The sequence below is a fragment of the Saccostrea echinata genome, unplaced genomic scaffold, assembly GCF_033153115.1.
Source record: "Saccostrea echinata isolate AGI-Se365-2 ecotype Australia unplaced genomic scaffold, CSIRO_AGI_Sech_v1 ptg000029l, whole genome shotgun sequence".
Classification (NCBI taxonomy): Eukaryota; Metazoa; Mollusca; class Bivalvia; order Ostreida; family Ostreidae; genus Saccostrea; species Saccostrea echinata.
The window spans coordinates 16975977-16995773 of record NW_026889778.1 but is presented as its reverse complement, the minus strand read 5'-3'; the positions used below and the strand labels follow the sequence as shown (position 1 = coordinate 16995773).

The 19797-nt window shown below is 32.6% G+C and overlaps 3 protein-coding genes across 3 annotated transcripts; 2 read left to right on the top strand and 1 right to left on the bottom strand.

The window, feature by feature from the left end:
- Positions 1–4793: 4793 nt before the first annotated feature.
- LOC133195653 (cytochrome P450 1A1-like) lies at positions 4794–6484 on the top strand. The gene has a single exon (XM_061331544.1). It carries the CDS (start codon positions 4794–4796, stop codon positions 6309–6311), a length of 1518 nt encoding a protein of 505 aa, XP_061187528.1. The 3' UTR covers positions 6312–6484.
- Positions 6485–15392: 8908 nt separating this feature from the next.
- Positions 15393–16573, top strand: LOC133195029 (myb/SANT-like DNA-binding domain-containing protein 4). The gene is made up of 2 exons (XM_061330915.1): positions 15393–15834; positions 16287–16573. Exons 1-2 carry the CDS (start codon positions 15393–15395, stop codon positions 16571–16573), a joined length of 729 nt encoding a protein of 242 aa, XP_061186899.1.
- A 472-nt stretch (positions 16574–17045) lies between these two features.
- Positions 17046–18089, bottom strand: LOC133195028 (putative nuclease HARBI1). The gene has a single exon (XM_061330914.1). The coding sequence runs from the start codon at positions 18087–18089 to the stop codon at positions 17046–17048; it is 1044 nt and encodes a 347-aa protein (XP_061186898.1).
- Positions 18090–19797: the final 1708 nt, after the last annotated feature.

Here is a 19797-nt window from a genome sequence, read left to right as displayed (position 1 = left end):
ATCAACACGGTGGCTATTCAAAAAACCCTTCAGATCAGTAACGGTGATAGCTTACCACCAGAAGAATCAAAATAGGCAATGCTAGGTTATTAAGTGCACACAAAAATATACGCTCCAATTTTCAATGATAGCCTCTCGGTTTATCAGTGAGCTAATGGATACAGCAAAAAACCTGAAAGAGGTATAATTCTTTTTCATATCGCCTAAATAATTTTATGTTTGGAATGCTTTCTGAAACTTTCATATATATTTTTATATGCATCATTAATGACAAGGCAATTATGCTTTCAACTTTTCTGCTTGTTTATTAAAACAGATCCCCTTTCATTCATTATGTACAGTTAAAATTATTTATATCATATGATTAAGAAGTGAAAGAGAAATAATTCACATTTTGGAAAATAATGGAATAAACACAAAAAATACATTACATCTGCAAACAATAACAGTTTTAATTGGGAGGAAATGTTTCATTGTAACTGCATCATAATTTAGAGTTTGAATTATTATTTATTATAATCCAATTATTGAGAACTCGCTTAATCACCTGGTTGTTGTCTTGTCGAGGGGAGCATTACCTGCCATTTCACACAATTTATTTCTTACCCATATTTCCATTTACAGATATTGGATGTCTATTATATATTCTTCGTTTAACCAGGTCTCTATTCGTGTGCCAACATAAATATTTCACAAACATGTATAATGTTTCTCGCAGGGCTCTTAAAAATTATCTTTTTAGGTCCTTAGGCCTGGGGAATTTTATGGAAATTCTTTTTGCTTTACATAGAACTGAACTAGATATCATTACCATACTTTTAAAAGTCTGAATTATTGTTTCCATGTTCGCTGAAATTATCTACGATTTTTATACTTTGTTTTAGCATTATATTTCTGGTTTATATTCTGGTTTTTATTTTTAAAATAAAAAATCTGTCTTCTGTGACATAATTCAAATGCCTTCCATTTGAGAAAATAATTACATTGTATAATTCATATGAGTATTGACAGGACGTTATTTAGGCTTGATGATGATGGTAGGCTTCAATATCAAATTCCATTTTCCTCTGAATAGATTGGCGCCAAATATTTGACTTATGAGATACAAAATTTTAAACACAGCAGATCTATGTAATAATTGCACACACACAAAGAATGTGCTACTTTAGGAAAATGAGTGCATGTTTCAAGATTAACACTACCCCTTGTATGTGTATGATGTTTTATATGTCGGCTGAACGCATGATAGATTTTATGTTCTAAATACAGCAATTTTAAACATGATGTAATATAGAACCCACTTTCTTTATGTATTTTATGCCAGAGTAAAACGTAGGTAAGTAAGAATTCTCAAAATTTTAACAGGATCAATATAGTGTGAATTTATGCAAATTGATAAAAAAAAGGGGAGGTTTTTTTTCACGTTTCCCATCATTGTTCAAATAAATATCTCCGGCTATTTTTTCTTAAGGTACAATATGGAACTGTTCTCAGTGATTCAAAACCTGGACATCCTGAAGTGTCTTACAATTTCTTTGATTGCTTTGGTCATAATTAAGATCCTCCTTGACAACTCAAGTTCCATTCCGGGACCATGGGGTTTCCTAGTGATAGGTCACTTACCATTCCTAGGAAATCCGGTAATGGTTATAAAATACGTCTAGGTGTTTGGCCTACAGAATTCATTAGCGGCTTTGATACTGTAAGAAAAGTCTTACAATATCAGTCTGATAGTTTTGCAGGAAGACCAGAAGTTAACTCCTTCAAAAAACTGACGAACATGAGGGGACTGACATTTGATCATTTTGACCAGTATTGCCCACCGTCCTAGGAAATATTAGTATTTCCTGGTTTTTTTTTTTTTTGTCAACTCTGAACTAAAAGTATAAGATTTAATCAGTTACGTGTAAAGTAAAATAGATTGAAAGAATGTTGTTTCTCATACTTGCTCTATGAATGATCTTCAAAGAAAGAACTACATTTTGTATTTTTAAATGTCAGGATATTTTTAAAAAATAAATCCTATACTACAGCAGGGTGTCAATTTAAAAATTGTACATTTTAAATTACATATTAAGCATATATCATTTCATCGATATTAACTGAGTTAAGGACTCCATTTACACGTAAATTTCACGCAGTTTAGCTCTTTAAAAAAAAAAAAAAAAAAAAAAAAAAAAAAGCGAAAGACATAATTTGTACAAAATAAAGTACTCTTTATATTACTACGATAAACATGATAAAGTAATTAAATACAATATTTGTATTAATTTTCAAATGTAAGTAAATACAAGATATTTCTGTTCGCTATTACCTCGTTGTATTTGATCATTTGTCTAAATGGCAAGTACATGTATCTATGAATTGTTGAAAATTAACTATAGTTACTAAATAAACACATTATGCACATCTTTAAAGGATATTAATCGCCAGTATTTGCTTAAGATTGAGTACTTACAAACATATATCATGAAATATGAAATATTTATATATGAAACAGTATTTGACACGTAGACGATCTAAAATGTAACAATTATTTAGATTAAAATCCAACTTCGAATTTCAATCAATATATATTGTAATTTTAATGTAGTAATGCAATCAAAAAAAATTAAACACTGTTGAAAAAATATTTGAATTACAATATGTAGATCTTTCTTTAAAAATTGATACTCGTAATATGAATTGTTTTAATGCACCTATTTAATTTTATCTTGCTTCTGGACGTTTCGTATTTTAATAACCTGGAAAGAAGTTAATGGAAGTTTGTTTTTATGATTGACCAGTTTTGGTGTCGAATTCATAGAAAGGAATTTGTAATTATGAATTATCATTATTAGAAAATGATATCCAAGATCGAGCGTCCACGAGAAAATGCACTGTATCTAGAAACAATTTAATAATATATATATGTACAAAAGTTAGCATGTTTTTTTTTTTTTTTTTTTTCATTTTTTCCATATTATACAATCAAACTTGTTTGTATATTTATATAATGTTCATACGTATTTTACTGAATTCTCCACTAAAATTGTTTATCCCCTAAATTCGCTGAATATAGATATTAATGGTGAAGCTTTGTACGCTCTGGGAAACTCGTTTAATTAGCCTAGGTGAAAATCTAGAACGAAATCAACCAGACATATCAAAACAGTTTATATAATTCGGTACTTGTGCAAAGGTTCGGAATTCTTTGCAGAAAATATAAACCCACCACAAACAGGTAACCATTCTTTTTACATCTTTTTTATTATATATTTTAAGTCTTACTATTAATACCAGCATTTTTTAAATATTACTTTTGCATCAGGCAATCCACAAGTAATGTCTGCTTTTAGTTCGTTCGGCCTTTGAAATCACAGGAAAATACGGTTTTTTTTCATTTATCAACTGGTCTAAAATGTCAAATATGAATTAAAAGAATTAAGAAATCCTTTCTTAAAATATTTTTTGATAAGAGCAATCTGAATTTCTTATTTTTGTAGAACACATAATATTTGATGTCATTTGACTCAAGTATTATAACATTATCAGATGTATCTAAATGTAAACAATATATATTTTCACTTCCAACTTGATCTCCGCCACGATTATAATAAGTTAATGAATGTAAAAGAATGAATTTTTCTCAAACTTTATAAAGAAGAATTAAAATTGCAGTGTCAGTTTCTCATAATTTTGATTGATTTTAAAAATTTTGGATAGAAATTAGAAATCTCATGTCTTTTATTAGTTATCTATTAAGTAGTGAAAATAATATGTGTATAAAGACAAGCCATCTTCACAGTTAAGATGCGTCCCATTGGTAGGTCATAATGTTCACTGAATTGTCTTCAGATTCTTCCGTTTAAATGATCATGACAAAGAGCTCACGACAGGTGTGATCGGTCGACAGGGTATGCTTTAGGGCTGGGACGATATATCGAGATATCGTCATATCAATTCTGTGTGAGGATGATATTCATATCGATACGTATGAAGAAATATCAAAATATCGCAAAAAAAATTCTGATTTATATATTTCTTAACAATTAGGGTTTAATAATATAAAATAAATATGCTAAATATAAATATGAAATACATAATAATTAACACCACTTGTGTAAAATAATTTTGTTTTACAACAGATATACGACTTCTTTGAATAAATTATTCTTATCTGTGAAGAAATGTACCCACGGGTAATTCAATAAGTTATAGGCTACATTACACACTATGTGAAAAAAAATACCAGGTTATACATGCAACCCATAACCTTTGAGAGTTTACATAAGTGTAAATTATATGTTTCCAAATATAGAAAGGCATAGCTTTTTATGCTTAACAACATTTGTAGTTTTAATCTTATTCCATGTTTGAATGAATAATTAATATCTCAATAATATAATTTACAAAAAAAAAAAAAAAAAAAAAAGGTCAGAAAATGTAGGCATAGTAAAATCACATCAAATCCATATTGAACTACCAATGCAAGTCTGGTTGGAATCCTATAAATGTGATAAGATAGGGGTAAACATAGTGCAGAGTCACTGAAACCTAACATATGCATCCAAACTGAACAATGCAACATCAATGCAAGATTGTATTTCAAAAATTCACTTTAATTGCTCGGGAATTCGTTTTTAGAGATAAACTTCAATTTTAATGATATCATTGCTTTATTTCAATTTCTAAAAAAAAGGATATGAAATTGGCGCATGGTATTGTTATGCAATAATGTCCAAAGAAAATAACTTTTTACGATTTTTCTATGCTTCAAAAGATTGACTAAATTTTATTTTTTTGCAGGAACAATGGCGACAGTATCTTCAATTACTAATCATCATTTTGATCTAAAGTCCTCGGACTTTCTTTTATCGATAACAATACTACTTACCGTTTTCTTTTCCATAAAAATAATTCTTGAGTGGAGGCGCAGTCCACCTGGTCCCTGGGGAATTCCGTTGTTCGGACACATGCCTTTTCTTGGTTCAAGACCTTTGAATAAGTTCAAAGAGTATCAGGAAAAGTATGGAGATGTTTTCCTTTTACGATTTGGGTCATGGCCAACCGTTATAATTAATGGTTTGGACACAGTAAAATCGACGCTTACTCATGACTCGGATAGTTTTGCCGCACGACCGCCGTTTTTTTCAATCAAAAGCCTGAACGATATGAAAGGTCTCACATTTAGCAATTTTGATGAAAGATACTTATTGCATCGTAAAATTTCAAGTAGCGTTATAAGAGAAATAGGAAGTACAAATAACTCTGGTTTGGAAGAAATAATACAAGACGAGGCCAACTTACTAGTGTCTAGTTTTATGCACTATAAAGGCAAACCATTCAACCCTAGCGACTTAATATACACGGCTACGGGTAGTATCACCTACCAGTTTTGTTACGGTAAAGGTGAAAATATACGAGATGATCCGGCCTTTTTAAAAATAATGAAAGACCAAGGATCAATCGTAGAATTTTTTTCTGCTGGAAGTTATTTTGATAATCTTCCATGGTTAAGATATATCTTTCCAGGACGTTTCAAAAGATTTTTGGATTTTATTGACAATTTTAGGAAAGCTCGAAACGAAAATGGAGCTGAGATGATAAAAACGTTTCATCCGGGTCATTCTCGCCATGCCATGGATGGTTTCTTAAACGCTTGCTTGAAGTACAACATAACAGAAACTCCAAACGAAGTGGGATTGACTAAGAGTCAACTGGTAGACACACTTCAGGATTTTTTTGCTGCTGGATTTGAGACAACTGCTTCTACTTTAAGATGGGTATTCCTGTACCTTGCTGAATATCAAGATATTCAGATAAAAATACAGAAAGAAATAGACGAAAAAATTGGACGAAACAAAATCATATCTCTGAAGGATCGTCGCGTTCTATCATATACTGAGGCAGTCATTTTGGAGATCATGAGAATAGCGCCAGTTGTTCCACTGGGATTACCACATATAACGACTACCGACGTAATCGTAAAAAATACCAAGATAGCAAAAGGGACAGTTGTTTACTTTAACATTTTCTCGGTTATGTATGATGAGTTCTGGGGTAATCCTGATGAGTTCCAACCTGAACGATTTCTGGATGATAATGGGAGTCTGATAAAAGAAAAAGTTGACAATGTACTTGCATTTAGCGCAGGACGACGCGTCTGTATTGGCAAATTGATAGCACAAGCTGAGGTGTTTTACCTGGTGACCACTTTGCTTCAAAATTGTAAGTTATACAAACCTGAACATGAGAAATACGATTTCGAAGGGGAGCAGGGTGCAAGTTACTCTCCAAAAGGATATAAAATATGTGTGGAAGCTAGATAAGTAATTTGTAGGGAGTTCTCTGGAAGTGCAACTCAGGAACGAAGTTATGTCAAAATACTTTTTAAAAGAACTCATTGAAATAGCTTTTTTTTAAAAAGACGCTTGGAATTCTTAAGAAATTTAAAATATACCATCATTTCTTTAAATATTTGAAAAATTGATTGTTATCAAATAACTCAGTGATAAGAATTAAAACATTTTTCTCCATTTTTTACATTATACTTGTTATTTAATTACAGGGCTGAACTTAAAGAATCTTTTTTTATCTGAATTTTGAAATCAATGATATCTGGGGTTGATTTTTCTTATCTATGATAAAGTTTTTTTTTTTTTCAACTTTAAAATCCTTGTCTGGATTAAATGGTTTAATTGGTAAGTACATGTACGCATATAAGGCTGCTTTCCTTTGGAATGAAATAGTTTTAAATATCGATAATGATAAAAAGTTGTGTTTGTTTTGAGAACACTAACATCAGTCATTGGTCACGACTTGTATGATTTATTTTCTCTGCTCTTTATAGCGCGGGTATTTGTTTTATCAAAAATACTGTAATTTACATAATTTACATCATGTCCCCTTTTTTGAAATCGTAAAGTTACAGATAGACTTTCATAAGTCTTTTGTTGAATTGAAAAGTGTAAAATACACTTAAAATATTGCTTTGAAATATTTGTAATTTTTGGCATAATTTTTTGTGTAATAATTTGAATTCAACATTGTAAAAGTGATTTTAATGTACCATTGTTCATAAGTACATGTAGCTGACAGAATAGACGAACAACCATCAGAATAAGCTAGATGAAGCCTAGAATGGTACTTTCTAAGTATCTACATGTACTTCCTTCTCACTATCATTCATTATCTTTTATTATCCTTTTTAAACTTTAATTAAGAAATAAATAACAAGTTTAAAAACTTCTTTGGAAAATGAAGTGGGTCGGACACCTGATCAAATCCTGTGAAGGCCGAAGGCCTTCTCAGAAGATTTAATCACGCACCGACCCACTTCATTTCCCAGTGAAGTTTTTAAACTTGTTATTTATTACTTATATGTACATTTGAGACGGACAATCGAATAATCAAATATAAATATTGCACTAACTGTTCGTCGTAGATTTTGACAAATTACGCAAGGCTTGAAAAGCGGTTACGCTTCAAATTCATCTGGCAAAGGATTTTGTTTTTAAGGGAATATTCTGTGAAAGGCTACTTGTGATCAATTATAGTGAGGATATTGGTGTCTGGGAATTTTTTATTCATGCGAACCCATATTCGATGTTAAAAAGCACAAGAAACAAGGTCTGATGTTTGATAATAAAAATTGGAGGAATTTCGGTCGGAAAGGGATGGATGGAAACACCTGTCCGGAACAGTTAACTTGAAGTCAAGCATAAAATTTGATCCGGAACATAAAATTTACGGTTTCAGTAAGGCATATTTATTATGATTTAACACAGAGACACTGGCGACAGCTTACATTGTTAGACAACGATCTCGATGATGGAGGTGTGCCTACGTACCGACCTTCCGATTGATTGATTGTATGTTGTTTTACGTCCCATTTGAGTATTTTTTCACTCATATAGAGACGTCACCATATACCGGTGAAGGGCTTCAAATTTTGACCTCTACTCGGCACTCAGGGCCATTGAGCAGTGAGGGATCTTTATCGTGCCAACGCCTGCCCTGACACGGGGCTTCGGTTTTTAAGGTCTCATCCGAAGGACTCGCAACTTTCACTTCAAAGTGCAGAGCGCATGGCGAAGGAACAGTTGCTACCCATTTTTTATCGACTTAGGTCATACATATATACTGGCTGCGTCACTAATGCACCAGGAACATCTTAATAACTCAACTGGCTGCAACATGCTATACACTAGGACTTCCACTGGCTGCAACATGCTATGCACCAGGACTTCCACAGGCTGCGACATGCTCTGGCTTCACCATACTATGCACCATGAATATATTGTTAAATCCAATGGTTGCGCAATGCTATGCAACAGGTCTTTTTGCATCATACTAAGCACTGGACTGGAATATCTCTGCACATTACTGTGCACCAAATCTATCTGATATAATGAATCTCAATGTGAAATAAAACCCATTCTTTATAACTGCAAAATGTTATATGCAAAAGGTTCGCTGTTTCATAAACTATTGCAAACTTAATTTCAGATTTGTCTAATTGCCATACTATTTAATGAATTTTTCACAAGTGTAACATTTTTGTTACCGACTTGAACCCTGTTCATTTCATCTCCTGTAACATTTTAGCAAGGAGATAATCGTCATTACGTCTCAAATTTCTTTAGCGCTAAGAACAACATTTACATCCAATTTTCTAATCTTTTTTTACCAAAGCAGTATTATATACAATATACACATATAGTAAAATCACAATCATTCAGTGTTCAATAGATACCAACACAGGGATGCGAAACGCCCCTCATTCAACATGATTCAATTATTTCTTCAAAAGAAATTAATATATTTTTAATCTGCTCTGGTATATTTTTAACCTTCTTTGGTATTCTATAAATTTGAAATTTTATGCTTAATGCAATAGAAAAGTTTGTTTGTTTGTTTGTATGTTGTTTAACGTCCCTCTCGAGAATTTTTCATTCATATGGAGACGCCACCACTTACCCGTGGAGAGCTGCAAATTTTGTCCTATACTTGGCACTTACGGCCATTGAGCAGTGAGGGATCTTTTACGTGCCACCACCTACTGCGACACGGGACCTCGGTTTATACGGTCTCATCCGAAGGACCGGTCTCCACGTACAACAGTGGAATTCGATCCCGCGACGTAAGGATCAACTCCTTACTTCGCGACTCTAGAGCAGACGCTCTAACCACTGCGCCACGCGGGCGACCAATAGAAAAGTAATCAAGACTGCTTCACACTGAAAAGCTCCTAACACGCAAAGGCTGCAGCCGCCTCATTGCTTGTATTCAAAAATACCAATATGATAATGTCTTTTTAAACAAATTGCAAATTAGATTTTATTTGCATCAAGATGTTTGATAACTGAAATTAACCCTGCTTAAATCCTAATCTCTCAATGTCCAAATGACTACCAAGACACGATTGCCATACTGCAGAATTAAAAAAAAAATGTAACATACATTTCCCCTCTTAGTTTTGCGAGATTTCTCCCAGTGATATGGCTAATTATAAATTTCAATGCATTTACAGTTGTATTTAGAATCGACAGTGAAAAGTTAATCATAATCGTATTCATTTGAACAAACTTGAATTCCCTTTATCAATGGATGTTTTGTGGAATTATTTTTGGAAATTGACCAAAAATGTCTTGAGAATAAGCTGAAATTGTGAAACGTTTACAGACAGAGAGACGGTCAGACAAAATGTAATCTGAAAGGCTCACTTGAACTTCCAGTTCAGGTGATCTAAATTGTCAACCCCAACACCAATTATTGCACATGATTGTATATGAAAATAACGCAAAAAATAATTTTCAAATAATCATTACTGCTGAACAAAAAAACTATTACATGCATTCAGTCTTCAAGTATATATTATAAAAAAAAAAAGAATAGGCTGATTTATCACATATCTCAGGAATTACGATATCTTGACATATTATAGTAATGTACATCAATCCTGGACACAATTTTCTGACCAAAGCGATTTTTCCCTACAATATTGCGAGAAATGCCGTCTGTCTTCCTGTGTGTGTGTGTTTGTCAATCTCTCTTTCCTTTCTAAAATGAATATTAGTCAAAACAATATATCGACGACAATATATGCCGACCTTGACTGTACATATTGTCGCCAACGATAATATGTGTTGGTGCTTGACTGTAAAGAGCTAAGTTCACTTTATGCATAAAATTGCCCTGTAGATATACCAATTTATTGACTAACACCTTATGTTCCATTTTAAACATCAAGATAAAGTAGAGATTTAGTGCTTTCATTTCCTATTAAAATTTTTCTCCTTAAAGTCCAGGTCTTGGAAAACAAGCTTTATGGAATTGCAATGTTCTTGAATTTTAAGGAAAACAGGTATATTTAAGTACTTTCAGAGAAGAAAAATGATATGAGCGCACCCTCTGATCTAAAAAATAAAACGTGTTTTGTAATCCTCAGAAACGGTTCCATCAGTAAATAATTGCATATTTTAGATCAGAGATTGCGCTCTATATTAAATATCGAAAAATAGCTTTAAAAATTGGCTGTTTTTGTAGAATTGTTCAGGATATGAGGAAAATGACGCATTTCATGACGTCATAATGCATTGACTAGCCAGAAAATTACGTCATTTTTGTTAGATTTGCAATCGCCAAATGTCTCAATGAAATTTAATGCATTGTCAAATAAAACTAAGCAGTTTCAGTTTTTCAGAAATTCACAGGGCCAAAAAAGGCCCAAAGTGACCCTTGTTCTTTTGTCATCCATTATGCAGGAGGAAAATAAGGCGACAATATGTACCGATGGGGCAATATGTGCAGTGAGGGTGGTACATATTTTCGCCGACGAAAATATGTACAAAACGACAATTTGTACCCTCACAGGGTGCTTTATTGGCATGAAATACAGCATATAGCGAAGAGGAAATTAATAAATTTATCCTATCCAATACATATCTGACAGACATTTAATAACACAAATTCCCACGTGTTCACTTTTAAATATATTGACATACACCCTTTATCTATAAAAGCTGCATTATAATTGGTTTTGTATTTGAAAAACTGGAGCAGGTTCAATGTTTTTACATTTCTACTTTTCCAAAACAGAATTTAATATTAAAATTCTATATTCAAAATTAAAAGTAAGAAAGAGAGCAATTTCATGATAAATACGCAGGTCAAAAGTATTTGAACTTGTACTGAAAAAAGTAATTGCGACTCTTTTGTTATGAAAATGAAATGTCTTAGGGTCAGAATGGTTGCATCAAAAATCAAAGACAGCATTTTGAAAGTTGTTCTAATTATACGAGTTAAGGAGGTGTACTAGTTGAGATATACTAATTTGTAATATAGCCTCATTTTAAACTATCCAGAGTTTCAATTCCAAGATCGATTTATTAATTTAATTCTTAAACAATAATTGAAAATAAAATTGGTAATGTGTGTCACAAAAAAATACATTGTTTTATTTTTGGTGGTGCGGGCACACACGACTTATTTAATTCATCTCATTGCGTTATTTGCATGCATGTGTCGGTAATACTCACATCTAGACGGTATAATTAAAGTTTATTTTTTTCATTTCAATAACATGTTTCCTAAAATATTTCACCTTTTTTTAAAAAAAAAAACTGCTTCCCAATAATCTGATTTGAATCATGTACAATTTACAAAGTTACAGTATACACATGTATGCAAAGAAAATACCTTTCTTCGTGCAATTGTTGAAAATATTTGCCATTATACATCTTTTTTATGCCGCCCTTTCCAAAGTCAGGCAAAAATTTGCTATCAACAAAATTGCAATATTGAAATACTGATTATATGTCATTCAGGTAGATTAAGAAAAATACTTTCATTACTAGATTAAAGGAAATAAGATTTACTACAACGAGCTGATTTCAGAACAGTGTTTTACTTCATATATGTTAACATGCATACATGTATATGTTCTCGAAGAATTCCTCTGTTATTTTGATTTTCAAAACTTTGATGTTTTAAAGAAGAAAAAATGTGGTGATTATTCCACAATAACGGCTCTTTGTTTTCTTAAGTACATTTAGTGCATTGCTGCATCATAAAGGTAATGTTTAAAGAAACCGAGATCCTCTCATGTACAATTTCTCTATAGTGCTAAAATGCAGAGCGATTTGTTCTTCCTGACATATCAGGCTAAAATATGAATAAGAATACGCATACAGGTATATACTGGTTTACTTGCGTTTCATTATCTTTTATAACAAGGTTTCCTTACCTATATTCTTAGACTTGAAGTGGACTGCATGGACAGTGTACAATGCAGAATAATTTTTGTAAGCATTTTCTATATAAAAAAATAAGAAGAGCCAAACATAGCATATTTCATAAAAATAATTATGCAAGAGTGAAAAACAGATGGTAACATAATATAGATAATTACCTAGATGTTGTACTTTTAATTCTAAGCCTTTTCATGAAATTAATATAATCAAAACAAATTATACTCCCATCAATACCATTAGATCAAGGCTGAAGTCTAATTAATTGCATGGGATACCATACTTCTTTTTAATGATTGATTGATTGTATGTTGTCTTACGTCCACTTCCGGAATTTTTCACTCATATAGAGACGTCACCATATACCGGTGAAGGGCTTCAATGTTAGACCTTTACTCGGCACTCAAGATCATTGAGCAGTGAGGGTTCTTTATCGTGCCAACGCCTACCGTGACACGGGGCCTCGGTTTTTAAAGTATCATCCGAAAGATCCACGACTTTCACTTTAAAGTGACGAGCGCTTGGCGTAGGAGCAGTTCCTACCTAATTTTTTTTATAGACTTGTGTCAGTCGCGGCCATGATTCGAACACACGACCTTCCGATCACGGAGCGAGCGATCTGCCGACTCCCCTTATTAAGGATAATGTTGAGAATCACCGGTTTAGTCCATAATGGATGTTGATGCGCGACTTTTGGTAAATAGTTTCAAAGATTTAGCAAATCTTTTCAACTTTTGGATCAGAATCTTAGGTCTTCTTTTGACATTTAGAATCATTTTTCCACTAATGTCTGTTTTGTATAATTGTAATTTTTGATGTTGCGTGATTGGAATCAATTTTATACTTATAAGATATTCAATATATATATTTTACTTGGTCTCAACATGTGTTTAAGTTTTCAAATTTTAATCTTTAAATCTAGGGGACATAATTTTCAAGCTTGAAATCTAAGTAACATGTAACATGTATGGAAAAAAAAAAAATCTTTATTTATCACTTACCTGGTGTCCTGTTAGAGTTAACTAGGGTACATAATTTTCAAGGAGGAAGAATAAAATAATTTAATTTGTTAAACTTCCTAAATATTTTGGTCCACTGCACCATGCTAATTTATAATTCATAATTTATAGACAATATGTTATATAGTTTGATTCTTTTATAAAATATTTGATTGTTGTTTAATTTATTTCAAAAACTACATAATTTTCGGTTGAAAGAAGGCATTAACCATAAAATTTGTGCGGACAAATATTTGAGTTCCGAAGAAGGAAAACTTTCTCGTGAATATTCTTTATACGACTGTGTAAGGTTTTTTTTTATTATTCAGTTCGCATTCCTTCTTGATATAAGGTTAATGTTAAATAATTTGTGAACTCAGTGCATAGACATTTCAACGATTTTGTTGGAAAGAAAAGAAGGATATGAATTTCAAAAAAAAAAAAAAAAAAAAAAAAAAAAAAAAAAAAAGATAGTGTTGTTGTCTTTGTTGTAATTAGTCTTTTCAGCAAGGCATTAAAATAAATATGCATTTAAAATATGTTATTTTTGTTATCAAAATACAAATTGTGACACAGGATAATAAATAAATATCATAAATCATTTTCTGTAGCTGTCACTATGCTTATAACTAGTTAATCAATAAATAAAAGTACTCTAGGTTTAAGCATTGAATGTATTTTTTGGTTTTCTAAGGGGTAATACATAAATTCAAGTTAAAAAGCGATATCAATGTAGAACAATTTGCTGAAAAAGATTCTTTTAACTGTATCTATCTGTTAACTTTATCATATAATGAAGAACATTGCACAGATAGTAGCGACAAAATATAGTAAAAAAAAATTACAATGTTTCAACCACTTGAATTTTCAATTATCGTTGGCTTTATTGAAACAACAGTATCAAGAAAAAGCAATGAAATAAATAAATAAATAAAAAAAAAAAAAAACAAAACAAAACAAAACAAAAAAAAAAAAAAAAAAAAAAAAAAAAAACACGGAAAAAAAAAACATTCACCAAGAGAAGTAATGTAATGTGCCCATAGTTATACATGAAAAGGTGAATATAACTATTAGTGATTGATCTTATTTAAAAAGATATAAACAATATAAATCTCTGAACATAATAAAACACGGAAATTTTTACGGAAATTCAAGAGGTGGCATCAGATGCCCAGGAGGAGTAAACATCCCCTGTCAACCTGTCACTCCCGCCGTAAACCCTGTGTATTGATCAGGTAGACGAAATAATCCATATTCAGATTTATTGCAGTACCGACCAGACACAACCTAACAGAAAGTGGACCACAATCGATCTCCGGGCTCGCTTTTCGGGATTGCTCGGGTTCCGCTAGAACTGACCCCCAGCGAACCCAGAGTGCACCTCTGCCGCACCCCTAGCGGACGCAGAGAGAATGTCGAAGGCGAACCCAGATTTCAGCAGGGTACCAGGAAGCGAACGCGGGTTCTCTATAACGTAACAGATCTATCAGTCGGGGGCGCGTTTCACAAAACTATCTTAAGATTTGTCCTAAGACAGATCTTAAGACAATCTTAAGATCTGACTTACGACAATCATAAGATCTGTCACAGCTGTTTCACAAAACTATCTTAAGTAGTAGAAATCTTTGACAAGTCTTAAGATATAGCTCATGCTACAATTTTATAGAAAATTGTATAAAAAATTAAAATAAAAATATTCTTGCTCGATGTTAAGTTTTCTTCCAATCAAAGCACTGGTATGTTATTTTTTTCTTAATTTTGTTTTTAAAAAAAGTGTATCTTAAATATTGTAAAGGAGTTAAACGCTCGAAAATAAAATTTCAATGTACCAAATACATGTACAATGTTCAAATTTTTGGTGGGGCGGGGGATGTAGGAGCAGAGTCAATAATGCTAATTGTGACATGATTATGTATGAATTAATTCGAATGAGAAAATTGTGTGACAAAAAGTATTGAAAAAATGCGTGTGTTTGTTGACAAAGTAAAAGTTAATTATGTTTAATTTGAATTGTTAAATATTTAATATGAATTTACTTTAAATTTGATCCACCACCCCATTTGCGCTTGTATACACGAAATGAATGGTATTCGAATGCATTCATCTGTGGCCACAAAACGGGTACGAAGTCCGTGCGCTCAGAAAAAATTCTAGTAAGAAAATGTCTCTGAAAAGATGTCCAAATTTTAGCTGTGCTGAGATAACTGTGTTAACAGATGAAGTGGAGAAAGGAAAAGACATTCTAATTTCCAGGCAAAATTCAACAGTTTCCAATTCTTTGAAGAAGGAAATATGGAACAAAATAGCCACCAAGGTAAATGTTGTAAATACTACAGATCACATCAGGTCCGGAGAAGAAATGAAAAAGAAGTGGACCTGCTTAAGCAGCGAAAGCAGAAAGAAGTTGGCACTAAACAGGAGGGAGCAAAAAAAGACAGGGGGAGGATCCTTGCCATCAGGGGCCGCCTTAAGACCAATAGATGAGAAAATAGAAGGTATCATCGGGGAAACCTCAATTTCGGGAATTGAGGGGGGCATTGATGTTTTAGAGACAGAGTCGGCCAGGGAAACGTCACCAAGCAAGAGCACAGATGCTGTAAATGGTAGGTTTAAGGGTGATACTCATTAGACTTCTCGGTGAAAGGGGGGTGTTCCTAAAACTACTTAGTCTATTTCACCAATCCTGTAAATAGTGAATAATAAATAGCACTGAAGTGAGATGTCTCACAAAGGTACGAGAGGATACATTGTGTTTGATTTTTTTTTTCTACAGAGGTGGGTATGCTCTACACTATAAGGAAAATCTTACGCAACTTTGAGTGATAATTTTTTGTCTGATATTTCGTAGTTTTATTAATTCTTCATACAATTATTTAGCATGAAGAGAAAACAAATATCTCATTTATTCACCATTTTATAATACTCCATGTAAATTTTGAAATTGAGATAAAATAACAAAATTAATGTTTTAATATATTTTACGAAAAAAAAGTTTCGCGATTTTGTTTACATGAATTTCGTATTTCTGGTTGTATAATATGAATTTTGTTTACAGAAAAAAGACTTCCCGATGTACATGTAGAGCCAGCAAAGAAACGCTCAAAGAATTCTTGTAATGATGACATAACATTGAGACTAGTTGCAACAGAGGAAGAGAGGCTGGTTGTTGAGAAAAAAAGATTAGAAATGGAGGAAAAACGACTGAAAGTTGAAGAACGGCGACTTGAAATTGCAGAGCAGCAACTACAAATACAACGTGAACAACATACTCTTCACCTCTGTCAGCTTGGGATAGTTCGTGACGCTACAGTAACAGTCAACACCCCCTCTGAAAATGAATAAAAAACCTGTAGAAATGTGTTCAATTTACTACATGTTATTTATTTTTGTGCTCATTACAATCACAACAATCTTGATACAGAACAAATTCACAATCGCTATAGGTGGTGTTCAAAAATTGTTTCATCAATTAAAATTTCGTGATAAAAATTATTTGATCGAGGGTATAATTAATAACAATTATTGTATGTAAGCAGCTGCTGCATATTAGAATTTTAATTTTGAAAGTTGTGGGTCAAGGGACCAACCTTGTAGATGGATTTTACTTTTATAAAAGTTACCAATATTTTATAAAAACCAAATCACCTTCTATCACTCCTCCCCATTTCACAAACAGTTGGATAATATACAGATAAACAAAATATTTCTAATAAATGTTAATGTATATTTGGTTCCGAATCCATGCTTACTAAATACATAAAATGAAAACGGCACCATATTTCATGAATGCACAATTTTTTTTTGTGGTGCCACCTTAAAATCTAGAGAGAATCAATCTTTGGCGGATCTCGGCTCCGTCATTATTGGGTCCTTGATAGACGTAGTTGTCTGGTGGATTAAGTTGATATGCCCCAGGATTTTGTGCTTGTGGCACTGGAACATTGTGATCAGTGCACAAGTTGTGCAGAACAACACAGGCAGTCACAATTTTACATGCTCTTGTTGGATGAAACAGAAGCGTTCCACCAGAATGATCAATGCAGCGAAAGCGCATTTTAAGCACCCCGAAGCTTCTTTCAATAGGGTTTCTCGTCTTAGCATGCGCATCGTTGTAAGCTAATTCACGGGGATTGCTTGGGTTAAGGACTGGTGTCATCAGATAATTTTTCAGAGGGTATGCACTGTCCCCAAGCAACCAACCTCTTCTAATATATCCATTTTCAAAAAGACCACTAAGTGTTGAATTTGCCCACACAAAAGCATCGTGTGATGAACCAGGCCACTTGGCAACTATGTCAGTAAATTTTGTCCTGGAATCACAAACTGCCATTACATTAATAGAATGAAAATTTTTTCGGTTAACAAACAGACGCTCGTCATTTTTCGGGGCTTTAATTGGAATATGAGTTCCATCTATCGCCCCAATGACGTTAGGAAAATTTGCAATGCGAGAAAAGCCAAATATGGTGTTATTTATACTTCTATCGTCTTGTCGAAATTTTATATAATGGGAACTCAAAGTTACTAGAGCTGATGATACAGCATTTACTACTCTTGAAACACTAGCTTTGCTTATGCCATGAAGATCACCAGTGACAGTTTGAAAGTTCCCACTGGCATAAAACCTGAGTGCCACCATGATTTGCAGTGATGGAGGAAGAGCATGAGACACTCTAGTATCACGCGCTAGATGAGCATTAAGCTCTACACATAAACTCAAAATTAAATGGCGTGGAAGGCGGAACTTATCAATGATATCTGCATCGGTCATATAGTCCAATGGGTTGTTCCTATCTCTAAATACTCGTTCTCTTCTTAAGTTCCTTCTGTTTTGAGCCAAAATACAGGCGGCCGCCATGTTCACTTTAGTCTTAAGACATGTATCTGGTTGTCTTAAGATTAAGATAGATCTTAAGATTATCATAAGATATGACAGTTTTGTGAAACAGCTACGGTACAATCTTACGATAATTTTCGGTCTTAAGACAGATCTTAGTCATAAGATAGTTTTGTGAAACGGGCCCCAGGATTATGCGTTGGCCAATCAGCAAGTAGACCAATCAGCATGTCGGATGGCATTTCACTGTAAATCAAAACACTGTGTAACACGTAAAGTATAATCGATCCGTGTTTATGTACAATTTAGATTTAGTTTTACTTATGTACATGTACTTAATATTTAAAATACAATTCTCTAGGTAACATTAAATATTGAGATAAATATATAATTATTTATTTATTTATTTTCATAATCTATTTCTTATAAAAAAAATCGATTTAAACAAGTACAGATTAACTAAAAAGATAATTAAAAATTAACTTCTCTCTATTTATATTTCATTTCTAAGGAAACATATGTTCATTCAATTATTCGTAAATTTATTTCTTATATCTAATTTTCCCATTCATATTTTTTTCCAAATCGATCTTTTACCGTCTACATTAGATATTAGAAATTAAAAAAATAAAACATTTTACCTATACATATACATTTATGCATATGTAAGTAATTGAGGGGGGGAAACATAGGTCTATTGTAATTCGTTTGAATTTGTTTTAACTTTATTGCGAGAATATCATTGATACTTTGTAATCTTTATTTTGAAATTTCTATGCCTTGACATCTTTTATTCCTTGACATCTTGAATTGCCTTAAGATTATTGATAGATAAGCAGTGGCCATCATGTATCTAAATGTATAATCATCCACCTGTTGAGGAGTTATTTTGGGATGCAAAGAGCAGTAAATGTTCCATCTTGTTTTTACTGATATTTGGTTATTTTATCTATTAAAAGGCGTATCTCGTTACCATGGTGACCTAACTCCCTTACATTCGAACCTGCCCTATCCCTCCACCCCAATCCCCTAAAGTTACCTGGTATGGATACAACTTTTTGAATATATAAAACTTAAACTCCGGTTTAGAACATTAATTCGAACAATCAGGAAAGAAGCGTCGACGCCGTGGCGCTAGCATCATGTACAGTAAAATAGTTTTGTTACATGTAGAACTTGGTGACCCCCCCCCCTCCCCCCGTTACTTATAACATATATGTCGCTATATATAATTCAATAAATTGTATATTTAAATGATCCCTAAATAGACTTTTAATTGTATGAACTGCATGAATCAATAATGAAAACCAAACAACCAGAAATTTGACTATAGGTGACGTACATGTGTAGGAGTAGTCAAACTACTTTTAAGTCGATCCTCACCAGACTTAGAATTTTACAAGATCGTCTGTACATACCTTTGAACTTAATACAATATTTAAAAATAATTCAGATAGCATTTTTTTTTTCAGTCATCATAATTTTATCTTAATCTTCATTTAATTAAACACTGACTGAAAAAGTAAACAACAGAATGCAACAAAACCGATTTGATTAGACGTAAAAGATAATTTATTAAATATTGGTACATTTGGGGGTTGCTGAATGTTGAACAGGTCTAAACAAAGAGCCCAACACGCATATGTGATTGATGCGGATAAAAGTAGGATGGAATTTGTATAGAGGATGAGACTTATCTCTTTCCAGGCCAATATTACCTATTTATCTC

Excerpts from the sequence above, each read along its gene's own strand:
- LOC133195653 (XM_061331544.1), top strand. The coding sequence starts at position 4,794 with ATGGCGACAGTATCTTCAATTACTAATCATCATTTTGATCTAAAGTCC.
- LOC133195029 (XM_061330915.1), top strand. The coding sequence starts at position 15,393 with ATGTCTCTGAAAAGATGTCCAAATTTTAGCTGTGCTGAGATAACTGTG. Across the intron at positions 15,835-16,286 it reads GAGCACAGATGCTGTAAATG|AAAAAAGACTTCCCGATGTA; the intron begins GTAGGTTTAAGG and ends TTTTGTTTACAG.
- LOC133195028 (XM_061330914.1), bottom strand. The coding sequence starts at position 18,089 with ATGGCGGCCGCCTGTATTTTGGCTCAAAACAGAAGGAACTTAAGAAGA.